General features: G+C 43.8%; 1 protein-coding gene across 1 annotated transcript in view; it reads left to right on the forward strand.

The window, feature by feature from the left end:
• The window catches only part of LOC127017211 (MAM domain-containing glycosylphosphatidylinositol anchor protein 2), a 187960-nt gene extending 166514 nt beyond the window's left edge, over positions 1–21446 (forward strand). The window contains exons 11-15 of the mRNA XM_050898185.1: positions 4606–4761; positions 5879–6037; positions 12920–13050; positions 18506–18611; positions 19376–21446. Of these exons, the coding sequence (XP_050754142.1) occupies positions 4606–4761; positions 5879–6037; positions 12920–13050; positions 18506–18611; positions 19376–19464 (641 nt within the window). The 3' untranslated portion in view covers positions 19465–21446. The remainder of the gene's footprint in view (positions 1–4605; positions 4762–5878; positions 6038–12919; positions 13051–18505; positions 18612–19375) is intronic.
• Positions 21447–21715: the final 269 nt, after the last annotated feature.

The following is a 21715-nucleotide window of genomic DNA, read 5'->3' on the forward strand; positions in this document are numbered from 1 at the left end:
CATACAGGCATCGTGGACCTCATTTGCACAGAGAAATGTGGAGACCAAAAGTGTAACTAGGATGTGAAAGTGTTTAGACAAAGTCACGGGAGACAGCTCCACAGGCATGACTGAAAATGCAGACTCTGACTATGGATTCGCTAATGTGCTGGTGCTCGGGCACAGGGATGTTGCAGGGTAGAAAGGGCTTCTCTTACAGTTTGTTCTTACACTTCTCCACAGGCACCAAATCCTCAGAAATGTCACAGACAGGAGACCGGGCTGGAGCTTTAGCATGTCCCAGTAAAACCACCCGATTCCTAACAGTTCCTACGTCTATCGACTTCATGATTTTCTTCCACGCCATGGCGAATGCATGTTTTGCTGTCGCAACATATTCTGCCATTACTCTTGCTTTTAATAACATATGCGAAAAATATTCCTGTATAGGGAACGGGATTCAGTCTGCCATTATTGCTGCTGTAGTGCAGCCGGAATCAGGCAGGAAAGCAGCACCGGGTCGTGCGAGCAGCCTCTCTCTCCATCTCTCACACGCGACGGCTAAGCCTTCCTGTAAATTTTAAACTTATTTGTGAAAGATCTTGTGCAATGCAGTAATAATTAATCAGGGCTTAGTTCAAAGCTCACAGGAGCTGAAGGAACCACTCCCATTGACTTAAATGAGCAGTAGATGAGACCCTTGCTAATTAATATATTAAATATATACTCTATGATGTTAAGAAAAAAACCGCATTGCAATCCCAAGTGCTTCACACTGTAGTCCTCTATGATTTTAAGATCTGAAACTGTCTCGTTTTCAAAATGTTTCCATAGCCCTAGCAGGCACGCAGTAGAGTGTGGGTGGCATCCGAACGGCCCTTGCGATAGGGAGTGTGTTAGCTCAAGGGAGGGAGGGCATCTCTGGCAACCTGTCCACCGTTTCCTTCATCTGCTTTCTAGGTCTGCCTCTCTCTGCACTGGTGGCGATGGAAAAGTTTGCCCACCGTAACTATAGGGTACACAGTGTAACTTCTTTCAGATGACCAAAGAGATGGTAAAATTTTGGTTTGCTTTTTTTCCCCAAAGACTTTTTGAGTGAAATCCTTTGACAGGGAAGAGATCTTGGTCTGCAAATGGGTTCAAACCTGTAAGCTGGAGACGAGAGATTCTGTCTCCCATAACAAATTCAATCTCATCATTATCTGTGCTTTCTACAAAAGTTCTGTTTTTTCTAAATCTGTTGGGCTGAATTCTGATTTTATTTACACCGTTGTGAATGAAGAGTAAGAGCTGTATTCAACTGGGACAAGATACCTGTACTGGAAACGGAAGTCACGTTCTTCCTGTTTCAATTCTGGAATAATCACATTGCATAAATCCCTCCTTTTTATGCAATTTCTGCAATACATAAGCAAGTAGCATCAAAACACTGAGATGTAGCCTCAGATCTACATTTTATTTTGTAACATATAATATAAACCATTTAATGTAAACCATAAGGATTTCATATCAGTTAGTGCAACTAGATGTTACACCTGAATAATGAAAGAGATTAGATGTTAGAGAGCCATATTCGACTTGAATTTGGTGGAAATAGATGACAAAAATTCATACTACAATGAAGAGTGTTTCACCTTGAGACCAGTTTCAGATTTTGGCAATGAAATTATTAATAACCTAAATCTGCTTCCAGAGCTGGCATGTGCTTTGACAAAAATTGACCGCTATCCTTAATGTTAATTAGCACCGTTGTTAGTGCTTTCAGCAAACCGTAGTGATCTGAGCAGTGTCATAAGCTGGAGCACCCATGGGTGCTAGGGGAAGGGTTGGCTGTTCCTCCTGCACTCGGTGTGCCTTATTAATGAACAGGTCAAGACCATCCAGATCTATGTAAATGCTCGTACTTCTTGCATAAGAAAAGTACTGAGCTGATCTTGGGAACTATTCCCATTTTTATTCTTCTGTCATTTTTTAAGAGCGTTTAGCGCCAAGAATATTTAGCACTAACCTTTTCCAATGTATTCCAAATGGCAGAGTCCCACATGAAACCAGTGTTATCCTATTAAATAAATGGCAAACTTTTACTTACCTTTTTTCATCTAGCCTGAATATTTTTTATTCTTTTTGTAACTTGAAGAAAAATCTTTTGTTCTGCTGATGTGGAATTTCTTAATGAAGCTCTGAGGGCATGGTGCGACATGCAAATGCAGCTTTTAAGGTACGGGAGGGGCATTGTTAGAAACTGCTGAGTGGCTGAAAATGCTTTGTGTTAATTCACTTTGCTGCAGGACTGGATCTGGTAGTCAGAAATTTCTCCTGTAGTTACTGTTTTGCCCTTTAATTTCATCACGCTTTGTAGAAGCAGCACCATTTTTGCTACAAGAAGGGCTTGCGTAAGTGGAAGTGGAAGCCAAATGCACAAAATCTAGTGCAAAGCAAGCGAATTTGGAGCTCAAGTCGTGTAAAAGGTATTCTTGGAGACGAGAGGCACAGCTGGCATTTTGTTCAGAGTGCGTCGTTCGAGTCCTTGTGCCTTTCAAGAGCTTTGTCAGGGTCTTTGCATTCTCTTCCTGTTCTTCAGGATAAAGACGGAGGTGTCGGTCTGCATCTGTTCACATGCTTCTCTCTCAAAGGATTTTGGATGTAATCTGCCTACGTGTATTCCTTGTGGCCTCGTTCTTTGATTTGCTCGTCTCTCAGGAAGGACCACAATCAGGCCTCTACTTGTATTTCTTCCCTGCAATGCTCATGACGGTGCTCCTCCATTGAATGATTTTCTATATTGCCACTTCTTCATCATTCAGAACTCAGGATTCAGAAGACCTTGCTTCCAGAACCAAACCAAGGTGCAAGGTCCTGAAATTGGCTCCCCGTCATGCCGATGGTTATCAGTCATGTTTGCCAGTTAACGAACTGTGCTTTAGGAAATTAATTCTTCTGGAGGATCTAATAAAGTTGACGGATTTACTGAGAAATGAAGTCAATCTGCTTGAGGTGCTAATATCGAAGGAAGTTTCTGTGGACTGCATTTTTGTGACAACCTGGTTTTATAGAATGGTGTTTTATGCTGACTGTTGTGGAGGGGGTACATTTTGTGTTGCTCTTTGGACAGGCAGAAGCAGAATGAGGAAGACTTGGAAATCACTCCTAATGCACCTTGTGGTTTGGAATGAATTTTTCAAGCCTGCTTTTTCAGTCTGCAATATTACCTGATTTTAAATAAGCTTCAGACCAGCGTCCTTGCTTAGCAGTACATATCCAAGCTAAGCTCCAGGTCCCTCTGTCTTCACTGATTTACAGTGAAGCTCCAGTGGCTTAAGTGGATTTATAGTTCACCGAAACCCCAAACCTGCAAACTTTTATATACCTTCTCAATTTAACACAGATGAATAATCCCATGACGCCTGGTGTTAGAGTGCCTCATAACAATGAATATAAATTGCACCCCTGTAAAGAAGGCCGTAGCTGACACAGTGTGCAGACAGCTGCATTCTCCCTAGAGATGAGAGTTTTGCTTGTTTTCTCAGATAAATCAATTGACTTTGCTGGAAGAGTAAACTCAGCAGGAACTGTTCATGTGTATAAAATTAAGCTTTTGCACATTTTACTACATGGGGCCTTATTCTGTTCTGAGAGGAAAACTGAACCTTGAAGTTTTGATTTATTTTGGTTCCTAAATGTCTGACAGTAGGACTTTCTCATCCCATCATAACTAAGCAGGTAGGATCACTGGACTGGCGTGTCTCACGGACCTCTGTTTCGCAAAGGAGAGGATCCAAGTAATCCTCTCTGGGGTTCTTGGCATTTTTATTCTTTAGATCTAGGCTTTTACCACTTGACCTCAAGTACATAACAGAAATCTTAGTGAAAGTCTAGGAGATGTCTTCAGGACATGATACAGTCACCTGTCCTGCCCATATAGGTTCAGATAGACCTAAATCTTCCTCCCAGGTATTCATCTAATTGGTTAGTATAATCCAGTGATAGGGACTCAATGCTCTTCCTGAGCAATCCATTCATGTACTTCACTGTCCTGATTTTGAGAGATTTTCTTCATGTCTACCCTAAAGCTCCTTTGCTCTCATTTTAGCCATTACTTGCTTTCCCATCCCTATTGAAAACCAAGAATAGTGTAGGAGATGTCACTTGGAGATAACGTTTTCATTTTGAAAAGTTGCTGTCCTCTTTTCCCTAATGTTCTTATCCCTAAACCAAAATAACCCACTTCGCACTTTTTTCCCCCCATAGTTCATGTTTTACGGACATGCTGCCTGTTCTTCTCAGCTTTTTATAAATGCTAGCTGGGTAAGAAGAGACAATGTCTCTAAGGGCAATTGTATACATCTGAATATGTGAGGAGGAACTATACAATAAGATTTGAATATAATGTCAAGTAACACCAACACAGATTGATGACCGTGATTTCTTTTTCATTGAGGTTACTGCAAAAGAAAACATACGCTAAACACTAGAAACTGATGTAATATAAATGTACGTCTATTTTCCAGTGCTGTTAATAAGCATCATCCCACAATGCATTTGCTATAATTGACAAGTACTTTGACAAAGAAGCATAGGATGAATAGTTTCAGCCACTGAATTCCTGCTTGTTTTCTGCGTTGGCAGGAGAGTTCCACTGTGGGTTTGAGGACGGTAACATTTGCCTTTTCACTCAAGATGACACGGACAATTTCGACTGGACAAAACAAAGCACTGCCACTAGAGACACAAAATACACCCCGAACACGGGGCCAAACGCGGATCGGACTGGCTCCAAGGAAGGTAAGCTCCAGCAGGGTGCCTGGTCCCCCGGCACTGGGAGCTCTGCTGCTCCGTTGGGGTGAGGGACCTGTCCAGGACAGCCAATTCAGCCAGCTACGTCATTTTTCCTGATCATACCAAGAATAAGCATACTTCAAGGACTTCTAAAAGAAATTGCCAGTGCTGAGGCGTGTGGCTGGTCCCAAAGCACAACCCACTAATGGTGCCATTAACCATCTTGTATTGTTTCTATTGTGCCATTTTCAAAGCGATTGCTTTCGTGTTATAGTCTAGTGGGGAAATACTCTAGCACATCTTGAAATATTCTTCTGTTTTATGTCATTTAAATTCTATCTTGAACTCTCTCAGACTGTCACAATGAGATTTTTTTTTGCCCCATTTTTACTTTGGGTGTTGCTAAAATGTGTAATTTTCAATCTGCTACCCCGGTTAACAGAAGCGTGCCATCTTAACTGCAGAGTATATTTGCATTTGAAAAGTCAGACATATTGTGCTGAATTTATCAAGTACTGCAGTAACTTATGCTATTTTATTGTATGCCCCCTGCTTGCACTACCAAAGGGGAAAAAAAATCATACTGCATTGTATTTGCTTGGTTGGATTAAGTAAATACTATCTCTGTTGTTGGCACAGTCCAGGATCAGAATGAAAGAATGTTGTCTTCCTTCGTGAAAGTGAACTTTCGAACACGGGATTGACATGGCCAGTTAAAAATGTTCCTTGAAAGGTTTTCATCAAGATATTTTCCCTTTATTTTAAAAGTCCTCCCCACTCACTGCTTATAGGAACAAATTGCAACCTTGAGACTGAAGTCTGAATCCCATCATAAAGATTTTTTTCTTTTCTTGTGCATATACAATGTGACATCGATTTGAAGTTGTTTACGCGTACTGACCTGCTGGCCCTGATTTTACTCGTGGTAGAAAACATGTCTTTGAAGCAGTTGTAGAAAGCACATGGGCTTAATGCAGAAGAAATATGTCCCAGAAACCATGGTGATGTCAGATGAATATGAAAAATGAATCAAGATGCTTGATAGCCCTCGTGTCTTCCTGCATGTATATGTGTTGGCTTTTGAAGACTGCAACCTAACGATTTCCATTTGGACTTCCTCTAGGTTTCTACATGTACATTGAGACATCACGCCCCAGGCTGGAAGGAGAAAAGGCCAGACTTGTTAGTCCTGTTTTCAGTGTCGCTCCAAAAAATCCTTACGGAGCTACGAACACGGCCTATTGTTTTAGCTTCTACTATCACATGTATGGACAGCACATAGGTGAGAGAAAGCCAATGACCTTGTCTTTTCACTTTGGGAGAAATAGCAGGAGACATGTCCACTTGTATGAAACAAAAGCACGGGAGGACTGCCAACACCTGCAAGGGCCAGTTGCAACAAAAGCTGGCAAGAGAGGTGCCTGATAGCCCCTAATTGCTGTAAAACTGTGTTTTCCACTAATCAGCACGCTAGCAGGAGCCCCTCTTCCAGCTGAGAAGTGTTGTGTGCATAAGTGAGGTTTTGAGCAGGGAACTTTAGAGCATGAAAACAGAAAAGGTGATATTTGCAAGGGCTTTGCCTGATACTAACACAGTGTTTTGAGTCACTCCTCACTAGATTCAGGATCAAGCAATTAGCAGCAGCACTTCTCATGTGCTGGCAGCTGGAGCGGCACAGCCTGTGTGCAATGCAGCAGCACACGGTTCCTTTGTAAAAGTCATGCACGATTCACTCAGAAGCTGTGGGACTATATATTTTCAAGGTGTATCTGTAAGTCTATTTTTAGTCATAGCTCTGTCAACACACACGTTTAATTTCTTTGCGTAGTACAAAAAAAAAGGTGTGGGAAAATATGAAAGTATAAACGATAGACAGCCAATTTTTATAAATCCTGTAAATCCTTGTGGGATGCTCGGTGCTTACCAGTGTGTCAAGAGGCTTTCCAGTGCCAAGCTGACCTGACTTGATGTATTTTTTGTGTATATTTCAAGGGCAAGCACATCCTCACAGTGCATTCTGGTGGTTGCTTCGGGAAACCTTCGCCTGCCTCCAGGCAGAGTTCAGGTTTTAAATAGAGCAGACCAGTTCACTTAGTTTCTGGTTAGTTGTCTCTGCACTGCTGAGCACGTGAACGCAGCCCCAGGTCGAAATTCTCCTGGATCTACGTTGCAGTGGGAGCTTGGCTGTTTATTGGAAGGAAGCGACTGAGCCACGCCATGCTTAGTGAAAAAAATATAAACTGCCCTACATGGTCATATATTAGACTATTTCTGGTATATGACAGTGAAGAGCAAAGTTACAAACATAAAGGGTCAAAGAGTTTTTCTGGAATGCCTTAGGGCTGGGATAAAGTATAAGAAAAACAGCCACTGAGGCTGACGTCTGTCCACAAAACAGTGACCTCTCGTTGGTGCAATTTTGTTTTTTTTCCTCGGCTACCTTTTCAGCAAGTGTCTGTGTCCTTAGCTTTTTTGCCGAGATCACCCTTTCCTGTTTATGTGTAATTTCTTGAATTGACATGTGTAATGCTGGCTGATGAAGGAGCTGACCCAGAGGTGAAGGTGGTGACAGTGACCATCAGTGATCATAGTTACACAGGATTTGTTCATGGCAATGTGGACACCTAGTTGTCAAATCCCAAAATTGCTCGATATCACTTTTGTTCCTTGATGTTAAAAAGTATAGTTACCTTCATTTTAGCTAATGCTCAAAATGATCTACTTTTGAATAGCTTTGTAAAAAATTACATATTATTCTGCCTTTAAAGAGCAGACTGACAGAAAAATAGTAAATTAATAGCATCAGCCATGTGTTTGAATGTATGCTCATACACGTCTACTAAATTCAAAATTTTAATTCCTCGTAATGACAAAATGTTATGAAACACATGAGAATGCAACATGCATACAAGAAATAAATTATGAAATCAGCAAATATAAACCATTTGATTCCCCAGAGATGAACTCTGTCACTGAAATTGTTCACATGAGGATAATGAAAAAAATGAGTGATGAAATTCTAAGACTTCAATGATTTAACGACATGATTATTGTATGAATAGTCGTATTGATGAGGTAACCACTTGAATGAGTTTTTAAAGGTTTGTGGTCTTAGAAATTACTTCGGGTTAGGAAAGGCGTTATTATAACACAGCGATTTGCCCAGATGGATCAAACCTTATCACAGAATCATAGAATCGTTTAGGTTGGAAAAGACCTTTAAGATCATCAAGTCCAACCTAGCAGTGCCAAGTCCACCACTAAACCATGTCCCTCAGCACCACACCTACACATCTTTTAAATACCTCCAGGGATGGCGACTCCACCACTTCCCTGGGCAGCCTGTTCCAGTGCTTGATAACCCTTTCGGTGAAGAAATTTTTCTTAATATCCAATCTAAACCTCCGCTGGCACAACTTGAGGCCGTTTCCTCTCCTCCTATCACTTGTTGCTTGGGAAAAGAGACCGGCACCCACCTCGCTACAACCTCCTTTCAGGTAGTTGTAGAGACTGATAAGGTCTCCCCTCAGCCTCCTTTTATGTTTCAGATGATATGCCCTTACGGTAAGGACGGCTACTGGCCTCCTGGGCTGCGTCAGGCAGAGCGTGGCCAGCAGGTCGAGGGAGGGGATCCTGCCCCTCTGCTCAGCACTGGTGAGACACAGCTGGTGTGCTGGGCCCAGTACTGGCCCCCAGTACAGGAGAGACATGGGCTTACTGGAGAGTCCAGCTCAAGGCCACAAAGATGACGAAGGGACTGGAGCATCTCTCACATGAGGAGAGGCTGAGGGAGCTGGGACTGCTCAGCCTGGAGAAGAGAAGGCTCAGGGGGATCTCATCAATCTGTATGAATACCTGAAGGGAGAGTGTAAAGAAGATGGAGCTCAGAGACGCTCAGGGACAGGACAAGAGGCAATGTGCGCAAATTGAAATAGAGGCAATTCTATCTAAACATAAGAAAAAAGAATTTTTTTTAACTGTGAAGGCGGTCAAACACCGGCAGAGGTTGCCCAGAGAGGTTGTGGAGTCTCTGTCCTTGGAGGTATCCAAAATCTGATTGCACATGGTCCTGGGCAACCTGCTCTAATCTACCATGCTTTGAGCAGGAGTTTGGATGGGACGATCTCCAGAGGTGCGTCCAACCTCAATGATTCTGTGGGAAATATTTAATTGGTAATATTTTTATTCAGAAGAATTACATTTTATTAAGGATTAATCCCCTGTGGATAATTCTAACTCTTATTGCTAAAACAGATTGACTGTTTTATCACAAGCTGTTAGAAGCCTTGACCCTTCACCGCTGGTCTGGAATTTGTAGCCGACATATAGAAGGTCCTTCTTATCCCCATTTGGGAATGAGCGCTGCCAGTCGGGGCAGCTCTCGGCTGTAATATGCACTGCCAGCTCATTGATTTCTTCACAAGAGCAGGATAGGAGCTGCTAACTGAGACTTCGTATATGATCTCTGTGCTGTAGGATCTCTCTTTTGAATAACCGTGAGCCGCTGACACTTGACCCTACTTAACTGAAAACTGGAAGTATCTTTCAGGGGAATTTGGCTTAAACAAATTCCGGCCTTTTCCTTCCTTGGACCTGGGGACAGCGTGTTCAGAGAAGGTGCATGGCCATTAACCTTTGATTTTTCATCCAAAGTGCTGTAGCATTGTTCAGCAGTCTTTGGTGCATTTCCACTGGATTGCTTTATTCTCCCTATCAGTATCCATAAGATTTCCAAGCAGTATTAGGGTTATTATTCCCATGTCTCAGGGGCCAAGTACTTTGTTTCCAAAACAGTTTAGGTGCTCATCAAAATGTTTCTGCATTTCCGACAAGGTTTTGAAGGATCCCTAATAAAATGGAATATCATCCTGGAATGGTGCTCTGTCGCTGGTGTAGACTGGTCTTGGAGGCTTAGGGGAAAAGATACTTCATCCTCCATTCTTAAAAATGAGTGACCCCAGTGACATCAATTTGAGAATATGCCTGTTGCACTATACTGAAAAAAAACCAGCCTACCAGTTTATCCAGCTCAGCTTCTGTGCCTGCTGTTCAGGTCTTCGGTGTCTCTGGAGAAGAGGCTGAAAATTTCTGTAGCGATAAGGAGAGGTACTTGGGAGTCTTTGCAGAGAGCAGAGCACAGATCTGAGATTAGCACTTACACTACAGCACAGCTCTGACGAGATAAACAAGGACCTACATCTCATGCCATGGCAGTTAGATTCAGGAAGATAAAGTGTTTCTTTACCTGAAATAGATGGCTCTTACTTACAAGTCAGATTGTAATTCCTGACAGATCACACAGAGCGAACTCTGAGAGTGCTGGCTGCCAGAGACACTGCATGCGCTTCGCCCCACACCCTTCAAAAGGAGAAGGTAGATTATCCCTAAAGCATAAAAGAAATAGAAGTTCCCATTACTTGATTTGCAGCAAACAATAAGCCATTGTTGGGGAAGAAGAAAATGAAGAGACACTGTCCTTCTTGTGTCTCTACGTTGAGACAGAAAGAGGTTGTAGTTCCATTATAGCTGTCACCATCTTTTAAAACAACCTTTATTTCCGATTTTTCCATCTACACCCCAAAATGGGGCGTTTCTAATTGACGCTCCAAGAACAATAATTTTTCTTGTCATTAGACAGCCATCACAAAACAAAAAGTGGAAGCAGAACACGCTGTCAGAGCACACTGTGAAAGCTGTTTGTGTTCGCACAGTGATGAGCGCTCAAAATGCCACCCCGGTGTCGCAGCTGGCGACGTCTCCGGAGCACCCTGCGCTCTCTTGGCAGGATGCTGTCAGAAAGTAAACTTTATTCCTTAATTCACAGTTGTTACTCCTGCCCACTGCTTTTGTCTCCTACTCAAGAGTCACTTCATTACCCATTTGTCTAGAGTTTGGAAGAGTTTGAAATCTTTAGATGAATTCTTGCTGGACACACCTCAGTGTGAACCCTATAGCCAACCCATCCTCCCCCACAGCATCAGCTTTGCAGAGGCCACGTAACTTTTCCAAAACCTTACTGGCGGAATTTCAAAGATAAGCATCTCTTGCAGGTGTCATTAGTTAAGTTTTCAGCAACGTTTCGGGCCGGTGTGTGTGCATATCTAGCGATGAGGGTCAGGCAGGTACATCCATACTAACCAACATGCCGGGCAACGACTGAGCATAGCTGGTACACTAATGGCTATTTTGTATTTTAAGTAAGACTGCTATCGTTCTGCTATTAATTTGAAGAAATTATGTGACACAGAGAGGCTGAGTATGCTATGAACAATCTTAAATCTCTGTAACCTCAGCAGTAATGGAATTACATGCTTTTCATACCTAAATTATTCAGCTAATCCAAACAGCCCTGCGGCATGGGCTGTATCAGCCTGCAGAAACAGGTGAAACAATTAGCCAGCAATTCATCGCTAGCTTGATATGGGCATTGCTTTTTGTCTTTTAGAAAAATAACATCATATTTTATAACTCTATTTTATAACTTTAGGTAGTCTTGTCTAAGACCCTGCCTTTTTTCAGACCATAGACCCAGCGCAGTTGTTGAAAAAAGTCTTGGAGAGAAGCAGATGGGAAGGAAGGGAGAACTGTTGTAGCTGCATAATATAAACCTTGCCCAAAAGCTGTTGTTGCTGTTTGGAAGAGAGCTGAGGCTGAGCAGCCGCTTGCTGTGAGCAGCCCTGCACAGCCCTGCAACGTCTTACTGGGCTGGGCTGCAGGGCTGCTCCAGGGAACCCTCCTGAGCATTCCCCTTCTTGCAAGCCCTTTCTGTTTCAGGTCTTTTTGTTTTACCCAGTAGTGTGCGTGTAGGCAGAGACAGAATGTCCTCGTTAGAAGCCGTGTTTCCTTTTCGCTGCTTCTGCACCCTCCCCTGCGTTTGAAAAATACAATGCTGCAGTGGGAGGCAGGTGGGAGACACGGTGCCGCCCAGTCGCTCCGGCGAGCATCACTTCCCCCACCTCCTTCAAAGAAGATGTATGGCCTCATTCTGGGCACCCTGGTGAAATAGCCGTGATGAGAATATTTGCTGCTCCATTACACGTCTAGCCTTCTGTTTTTCAAGGCACTGAGTTTTGCTATTGCTAGAAATAAGAACTTTTTATTAGCAGGAGCTGAGTCACTGTGCAGCTGCCTCAGATCTGAGAGGTTTCATTGCAAATATAATTTGTATGAGCTGCCCAGCTGCCATGCCTAACACCCTAAAAAAACAGTAGTCTTGTGTGAACTTGACTGTCTGAACTTTCTCAAATGAAGGCAAATACAATGATTTACGTAGTACAAAGAGACCACTGCCCCACACATCTGCAGATAACAGTGGTGGGCAAGGAGGAACAAAATCTCCAAACTATGTGAGTTACTGAACCCTGACAAATGAAGTCGATGCATTTGCTGTCTCTTGGTGCACCAAGATAGTCTGGTTTCTGTTCATGGTCTGAGACAGTGAGGTTAACCAGAGAGAAGGGCTGCTGAATGCAGATGATCTGTTACCTGTTGCAAATAATGTCTGTACTGGAACCAGTAACTTAAAGGTCAGCAGTGGGGAAAGACCCAGGTCTGTGGGGTTTTTCTCCACAGTGAGGGACTTCACCGAGGTTATTTTAACTCAGAGGATTACGTTGTCCTTCAAAAATACGCCTTAGCAGGAGTAAGGGCATCACATCTATCTCTGAGATAGATTTGCCAGGCTCCATGGCACTCCATTAGTTAAACGATGTACAGAGTAAACAAGAAGTTGGACAGTCTTTATAAGCAAGAGCTAAGCATAAAGCAACCAAGGTGCTTATTTATCCTTGGGTAAGGAGGTTATAAATGCCTTGCTTGCACTAAAGCACAGAAAAGTCCTTTTTGCCCATCTCACCCTGGGAAGCCTCGTGTCCCTCCTGAGCTGCAGGCAGCAGTGGGTGCGACTGCCCTGCCCGCAACGGGCGAGCGCGCTCCCTGCGCGCTCAGTTTACCTCTGCTGTGAATTCGCATCACCAGTTCACAGTGTTCCCAAGTTTAAAAGTTTTTGAATTTACGACAAGAAACCCTCCACATCCACTCAGGCCTAGCAGAGGCCCATGCAAAATGGGAAGAGGGGTGAGCAGGGAACTGCTGCTGTACCCAGCCCAGCGTCTCTGCTCCATCAGAGAGCCTAACCAATTCCAGTTCTCCACCTCTCTTCTAGGAAGCTTGAACGTTTACCTGCGGTTGAAAGGTCAGACCGCGATAGAGAACCCGTTGTGGTCTTCAAGTGGAAATAAGGGACAGCACTGGAACCAAGCCCGTGTTAATATAAATCCCCCAACTTCATTTCAGGTAATGGCTTGTTCATCACACACCGGGAACGAGAGCATTCGGTTTTCGGGGGGGGGGGGGGGGGGCCTGTGTACGCTGACCCTTTCCTTCTGACAGAGGATTTCACAGCTTCATTTCAGCTCTGAAAGCTGCTTTATGGACAGATAATTGCTTTCCTTGCTTTAAATAGGTGAGCACCATAGAGCTTAATAATGCACACTTTAATGGCAGAACAGAAGCTATTTGCTTGAAGACAAAATGTCTTTCAGTTTTCAGAAGATGCTGGTAGCTGATATAAAACGTTTTTTTTATTTCAGATTACAAATTGGAATACAAAATTACTTCCTGTGTAAAAATATTTAGGGTCCCTGGTACAGTGCCTGAGTTAGAGGTCTCTTGAAATACCTGCATTTTCTGCAGAAAAAGGAATGATCTCTGAGTTTTTGCTTAAAGGTACCAAAGCAGCGGTGCTGCCTGCACAGAGCTCCTGGTACGGCAGAGCTGCACGCCTCATTCACTACATGCATGCAAGTTATGACAGATTTTCACACATTTCATTTTTGGTTTGACAGTGAGATGCTGATAGACTATTATGGGCAGTTCTCATTCACACTGTGAGCTGTTTGTAACTGGAACAGACCCAAAAAGGCAGCTGCCGCGAGCAAGCCCTCGTGTGTTTGAGGCTGGGAGTATCATCACGGAAAACGGGAGTCACAAGCTGTGCCCTGCGGTGCAAAGTTCTCCAGGCTCCTCTGTCACCTCTCTGTAACCTCCAGGTCCCCTGGGGGAGATAATGGCTTTTGGGAAAAAGAGTCGTTCGGTGCAAGTCAAAACTGCTATCTTAAACACACAGATGGGGGTTCACTTTATGGGTAATTACTGATCCCGGCCCTTTGTTTTTATTTCCATGCATGAGAGGCAATGACAGAAGAGAAATGATTTGGCATACGTGGTCGCAGAAGCATTGCATGGGGGGAAATTAGAGGAAAACTGAAGGAGAGGGATATGTGAAGTATAGCGTTACATGATGTTTGAGTGGAACAAAGTGGCAGAATTGGGGAGGAAGAGTGCAGAGAGGAGGGATACAAGTGTTAAAGTACACTCAGAGCACGGGACCAAGTACAAGGGAGCTGATCAGAGTAGGTGAGTTTTGCATTGGTGAAGTCAGGATAAATCTAAGAAGTCTGAACAGTGAAGGAGAGAAAAATGATTTAGCATCTGAACATAATAAATGGACTGGTAAGGGGAGAGAAGAGATGGCTGGGGAAGCTGAAACCAAAGTGATCGTAGTTGTGTCTGAGAGGGATTCCTGAGACCTGGGACGGGCTTTAGCATAAGTAAGGGAAGGATGACGACATCAGCTCCTGGCAGAGAGATGCAAAGGATTTGGCACCAGCAATGCAGAGGAGTGGAGCAGGGTGATGGGGTGCAAACCTGGGGTCACCTCATCGGCATGGAGAGGAAGGCATGGGTTTGGGTGGAAGGGCAAGCTGGGGTGTCTGCCTTGCACGGGGGCCACCCGGAGTGAGGCATTGGCAGAGCAGCCAGAGGCCACAGCCAGCAGCTCCCGGTACCCAGGTTGCTGCTTTCACCGTGGAGTCTGAGCATCAGCCCTTGCACGGGGCCCCGTTGCTTTCAGAAAAGTTACAGGGGTCACTTCTGCTACTGGTGCACCCACTCGCATTGCTTTAAAACCATATTCACCGGTGCCACTAGCTGGTACACAAGATGGAAGCTCCTCTACTTGGCTGTTTTTCACCTTTTACATTGTTGTGTTTAAAGGCTTCAGCATGAAATGAATGTAAAGCCGTGAAGCTCTGCACAAATATAACAAATAAATGTCAGAGTGATTGGAACCTTAAATTACTTTTTTAGCAGCTCTTGCATCAAGCAAACTTTATTTTCCATTTAGGAGTCTAAGTAGGAAAGAATATAAACCTCCCAGTTAAATTTAAGGAGAGTGAATTGAAGTGAATCTTTGCAGTAAAACAGTACACTGACACAGAAATTAAAACTTTTTATAGGTTAATTTATATGGGTAAAAGTGCAGCCCAGATTTGGTTTATACCTTCCCAGTCCCCGTGATATACAACAAAGCTTCTGTCATGAAGAACTCAGAGGACTACAGTGCTTTGAATTAGAAAAAGTATTGCATAAAAGCTATCTCAGTAAGATATTCACTTATTAAGTATTTTTAAAGAATGAACACAAAAAAAGAGAGCACGTGGAAGTGATACATTGCACGCTGGCATCTGGGAAGGTGTCAATTTTAGTTCAGATTTGAGCAGGAGCACTGCCACCGCTTTCAGCTATGCTTCCCTTGACACCTTCTTGTGTCAAAGACATTTTTGGTAAGAGAGGGGCTGATCTGCCCTTAAGTGAATGACCCTGCCAGACCACTGAGATTTTCAGCCCCTTACAGCGAGTGTAAGGGGCTTACACCATTGTCATCACCCCGTCCGGCTGGGGACATTCGTGAGGCTCCTCTCTACTTCTTATTAGGAGACTGTCCAGGAAGGTAAAATCTGTCTGAAATCCTGTTGAAGAAGCACAGGCTGAATCCCCCGGAGACATTCGGGATAACTCCGGAGGCACTATAGGGGCTTATTTCCATTTCCCCTGTTAAGAGAGCAGTGGCCTTTGCTGTACGCATAAGCCCCTCTATTCTTCAGCTAAATGCAGTATTTTTAACAACAGCTTTGTAAAGTCACGGACATGCAGATAATAGGTTTTGCAGGATACTGATAGGGGATTCTGATCATCTGGCACGTCCCGCAAATAGCTGTGAACTGCAGGCTGGATTGTGCTCCGTGCCTTGCCAACACTCATCTGCGGTGATTTGTTCTGAGCGTGTGGCCAAGCTGGCTAATAGCATCCCGTCTCTGAGGCCCATAAAATGCACTGCCAAATGCAGATTTTAATTAAATGCTGGCCGTTGTGTTTGTATAGAGTCCTTTTGTCTGGAAACAGTGTTTTTCATTATCAGGAAAGATTTGACTTTAAACTCCGTTGACTGGTTGTATGCCTGCTGCCAAGGAGCGGGAGGGCAAGCTGTACTTTGGGGGAGAAGAGAAGACACTTTCCTCTCGAGCTGAATGCTTCCCATCATCAGAGGTAGAGTCGAAAAATTGTCAGAGGGATAATTACTTGAGACACTGTTTTCAGACAACAAGGTAAATTATGGAAAAACTTACTGTTTTCCCAATTACAGTTCCCTGTTGCATTAATATCCACCTTGTTACAGTAATTAACCTACAGCGTCGCACTTCAATAAAATACTGATGGAGTCTCCCGCTCCAAATGCACAGCTTTCACGTTTATTTAGTGCTCCCAGCGCAGACCTTGCCGCCTGGCTTAGGACGCAACAGGCAGGCTGTAAATACATGCCTCATATTGCCAGCTTACCGCGACAGGGTCAGGCTCCCACTGGGGATGCTCAGCTTAGCAAAAGGGCGAGCTGTGTCTGTGGCCGAGGTTGAGGGACGTGCCCTCCGTGGAAAGGCAGAGCGGGGAATTGCGTGCGCAATGCGACGTCTGGTGGCGTCGTCCGCCATTGTGATACGGTCCTCGGGTGATACTCATCCAGCTGGACCCGCTACTGGACCCCTGTGACTTACAGGGTCATCTTCCACTGCCCTGAGTGTTTACTCATCATTTATAATGAACGGTATTCATTTCAAATCAGCAGCTCCGGTTGAACTGTATTAATGAGCAAAGAAACGTCGGAAGCTGCCAAAAGAAGAGGCTCTGATCTGTGTCCTGCTGAAATCAATGACAACAGAGAGAGCCCATCCGAGTGCCCTAGACATCTCCCTGATGCAGATAGATCATTATGAAGTGTAATTTAGGTATTTTGCTCCAGATGATGGAATTAATTTTTTTTTTTCAAATTGACTCTACCCCCAAGAGTTAATGTCTCCATTAGTGCCACAGCACGCCCTTATAAAATTCATTGAATTTCATGCATATATTGTTGCAGATTAAAGTTAAAAAACTTGTCATCTAAGTTAACCAAAAATATTTCAAAGGACTGAGGGGTGGAAAAAAGGGAAAGGAGAGATAACTGTGCAAATGGTGCTGCTTGGGAAATATATTCCTTACATAATTCCTTCATCTCTTTGGAAACGCTTTGAAGTTTTCTAGTGAATAAATTTCTCACAACACAGAATGAATCCACTCTTCTGCAAAGCTAATTAAGCAGCAGTGTGGCAGGACAGCATCACATCGGGTTTGGGGAAGGCGAGCGGATAACTTTGTTTCTTTAGTACGATAGTAATCCATAGCTAATAATGAACATTATGGCAAATAATATTACTGACCTTGCAACAAGCCACCCATCTCCATATAGGCACCATTTGCTTTCCCAGCTGTAGCAGTTGGGGTTTCAGACTAGGAATATTTGACAGAAAGTGATTAATAGGATCTTGAAATCACAGGCATCCATTTAGCAGAGGTTACAGCCTTAAAGAGGAATAAAATCTCTACCCTGACCCTCTCTGTGCTAAAACACAATACAATGTCCTCTGATAAATATAAAACCATTCCTAGAAGGGATCAAAGCTTCTGGACATGATGATGAGCCACTAAACGGGGCAGGAGAGAAGCGGGGCTGTCACTGCCATCAATTCCTGCCACGGCAGGAAACCTGGGAGGTTAAAATCCACCGAGGTGATCGCAGGAGATCACTGTGGGACCTCAGGGGATCCGAACCAAAGGTAGTCCCTTCCTGACCCGTTGAGATATAAACACAGCTTTATCATGGGTGGAGGGACACCAGCCTGGCTCCTGAGAGGTTTCTCCCAAGCTTTCATGGGCCGGGGAAGGTTGCAGTGGGGCAGCTCCTGTCCTCCTCCTGCCTGCAGGGAAGTGCCACCGGGCGCAGATGAGGGAGCCCAGTGTGGGAGATGGGGTGGGAGGGACTGGTTGGGCCACTCTTCAAGGGCCAGAAACCTCGTTTTACCGTGGAGTTTTTCTGGCTCCTGTGTGTTTTCATGCAGTCTGTGGTCGAGTGGATGCTCAGTCCTTCAACGCATCGCAGATGCTGTTCTTCAAGCTGTGCCTCTGCCACTCGCTTCAGGTGGCAGGAGTTTCTGGGAAAAACACCCCAAATCTCTTAAAAACTTTTCCTCCATTTAATCCTGCTCTTTGCTCCAGGAATATCATACTTACATGAGTACACACATTACAGTTAGCATAGTGGTGAAGCTGACCTGGAGATACCAGGTAGACAACTAGGCAGACAACCAGCAGCTCTGATATTTTTCGGCTCATTCTGAAGAGTAAAAGCCTCCACGGCTCACACATCCTCTGTGTTCACCTTACAAGTACGTGTGAATTTGGTTGCGTTTGTTTTGCACCACAGAAAGTGTTTGTAAATTGTTCTAAGCCCATCGATGTAGTTTAATGCGTGCAAAATGCAGCTGAACGTTTTCCATTCGTCACCCTCTGATCTGCTGCTTCTTTGTGTTTTTTGCAGCTCATATTTGAAGGGATCCGGGGCCCCGGCATCGAAGGTGATATTGCTATTGATGATGTATCAATTGTGGAAGGAGAGTGTATGAAATCAGACCAACCGGCCAACAGTAAGTGGCTCTTCCACACGTGAGGGAGAGCAAATTACTTCTCATGGTTATAAATTTGAGACACCTTCTAAAATGGATTTTCTCCAGGAGAACAATATAGTGTTCGGTTCAGTTGGAGAGGCTTAAAGTGAAACGTTTTCCTTGGGAGCAAGCTCTGGAGTCAAAATGTCTTCGTTCGGATAGGAAAATGCTGGTTTAGCAGAGATGCAAGTGAAAGGCAGAGGCGAGAGCAGTGGGCTACGCTCCACGGTGGGGCTGAGCTGGGCGGCCGTGAGTCGAGATGGGCAGACAGATAAAGCAACATTAAAAAAATGTGCAGGGGGTCCAAACAATATAAAATTAATGAATATCAGTCTTGTGATTCCCTGTGGACCTTGTTTCATCCCTCCCCCGCCACGTGTGCATTACAGTACAGACCTTAACTACACAGCCAGGTGGTTTTTTATCCCAATGTCTCCTGCCTCACTCATTTGGCAAGCGCTATTCTTGTCCCCTCTTTGTAGAAGGTGACCTTGCAGAGCGCTGTCCCTAGCAGAGACCCGGGCTCTGCCAGGGGAGGTGAGTGGCACTCGGTGTGACAAGCGGAGACAGCCCGGGTGAGCACCACGCCGTTGTCCTCCTCGGCTGCCTCCGCATTGGTGTGCAGGACAGGTTATGGTGGCTGAGCCCTTTACCTTCTGAGCCCTTTATCTTCTGAGCCTTGTATCAGTGCTGACTGTGTCTGGGCAGCTCTTTAATTCTACCTTTTTCCCCCCTTTTTGTAGATTTACGATCAGGTGCTGTTGGGACATTAGCACATATACGACTTATCCCAGTTATCATCCTCATGTCTGTCTTAAGTCATCAGAGGTGACCTTATCCTGGCAGAGGCTACAAAAGATTCACCAGGCACTGGCATGAAGAAAGAGTCTTTGTAAAATGGACATTTAAAAACAAACTACCAAAGATTCCTCCACTGACTGACTCAAAAGTTAAATAAATACATAAATAAATAAAAAAAAAAATTAAAAAGCACTGGGGACATAAAAGGCATCACAGGAGTGTAACTCACTATGAACCATGCGTGAGAACGAGATCTGGCCTAAGTAAGGAAGAGACCTTCAGGTGCTTTTGTGGTCAATAATGAATACAGCATCATCTGGTTGAACTCTCGGAAAAGAGCTATAGAAACCCTTGTCAAAGCACAAAGTCATGGCTGGTTTTGTTTCAAATGAATAGTTTGCTTGTTACCATGGAAACCTAATGGCCTGCCAAAAAAAAAAAAAAAAGGAAGGAGAGAGAGAGGAAATAAAAACAAAAACAGAGTGAGAAAGAGAAACACCTCACTGTAAACAGGGTATGTGAAGAGCTGGCATTCATTTTCCCTTCAAGAAGGTTTTTAGTATAGAGTTAAATAATTGTAGGCCCTTTCTACTTTGGCTGTCACCTCCCCTAGAGAATAACCCTAAATCAGAGCTGTTTTAAGACATTTATGTTTCATTTCTCATGGCTATGCTTGATAACTGTATGCTGTCTCCTTTTGCATGCATTACTATCCAGGATGTGCGACCTGGGCTTACATATTACACAGGCTTATCGGAGTTTGCTTGCGGCCACTCGAACACCCCTCTCCCCTCCCCAACTAAGTCATCTGTTCTAATGAAGTGAAGAAACCAAACCACCGTCTTTTATAAATTGCCATGGAAACCAAGTGCCTTCAATGAAACAAGCCTGATTTAAAAAAAATAAAATAAAATAAAATAATAATAATAATTTCAACACAGAAGCTTGCACTGCTAAAATGTGGTTTGTGCAAACTATTTTCTAAACAAACTACGGAGCCTGGGTGTGCAGACTGCAGGCAAGGAGACGAAGCCGCTTCTGGAGATGGATGGACCTAAGCTGCTGCGTAAGCCCTTTCGGATGAGATATTTGTTGTTTAACCTTCCAGACAGCCATGGCCTTTCAGCTTATTATCCATTAGAAAATAGCTTCTGTTGGTCCTGGAAATGGGAGCAGCACTCTTTTTTGTTGTCGTTGTTGTTGTTTTTTCAGGTTATCAGGTGGGTCAACCAGAGGAAAAGGTTGTTAAGATACACTTAGCGCAGAAGGTGGTAAAACACAGAAGTGATTTTCTTACTCTAACCTCCATTCGCAAGGCAGTCGGCCCCAGCGTTAGCGGGACGGGGAGGCGTGCGTGGGGGACGGCAGTGCGTACCGAGACACCAAGCAAACCACAGAGCTCTCTGCAAACCTGGCGCCAGCGACGCACCGAGGGTGCCGTGCCTCTGCCCTGGAGCCAGCCTCTGTGCAGATGGCGAAAGATTATTTTGTTATTGTAGCGAAATTAAAAAAAAAAAAAATAAAAAAAAAAATCCACTTTTACAACAACAAAAAAATAAAAGCTGTACAAATGGTTTTGAGCTACCCGAACACGTACCGTTAGCCAGCCGGTTTTCCACTGCATTGTAAAGTTCCCTTACAGTTGGTTATGACAATTTGAAGACCTTTTTCCTTAAATTATCTCAGCTTTTAACTTCATTTAAAAAAAAAAAAGACTTTTGTCTAAAGAAGAGTATTATTATTATAATTATTATAATTATTATTATTATTATTCTGTGTTCTCTCGACACCCTAGGATTAAAAAAAACCTGATATGCAAGTAATTGGAGTACAAACAGGAAAACAAATGAACAAATGAGTATAATATTTGCAAATATGAGTATAAAAAGCACAACGAGATGCAGTAAAACAATGACAAGGCTTGATTTTTTTTATTCTGTAGAGAAATGTTTGTGCAAATTCAGTAATTCAACTGAAGAGATAATTTTACAGCTATGTTCAATAAAGCCTCTTTCCAGGTAAGGTATGCCAAGTGGTATGTGTGTTTGTTGAGCAATGTGCCTGTGTGCCCCGGATGGGTGCGACTGGGATGACTTGGTTTTTCCCTTGATAAACTGGTGTTGTCTGAAGATATAATGGTCCATACTGGTGATGCTTGGGGGCTGGAGCTTTCCAAGGATGCTGTCGGCTCCCTGGTTTGTAGGCAGTTTGTGGTGTCTGTAATTCCCCGCACTGCGGCGGGAAGGCTGCTCGGAAGGTGGTGGGAGCTCTGAGTCTGGATG

Source organism: Gymnogyps californianus, chromosome 5 (genome assembly GCF_018139145.2).
Source record: "Gymnogyps californianus isolate 813 chromosome 5, ASM1813914v2, whole genome shotgun sequence".
Taxonomy (NCBI): Eukaryota; Metazoa; Chordata; class Aves; order Accipitriformes; family Cathartidae; genus Gymnogyps; species Gymnogyps californianus.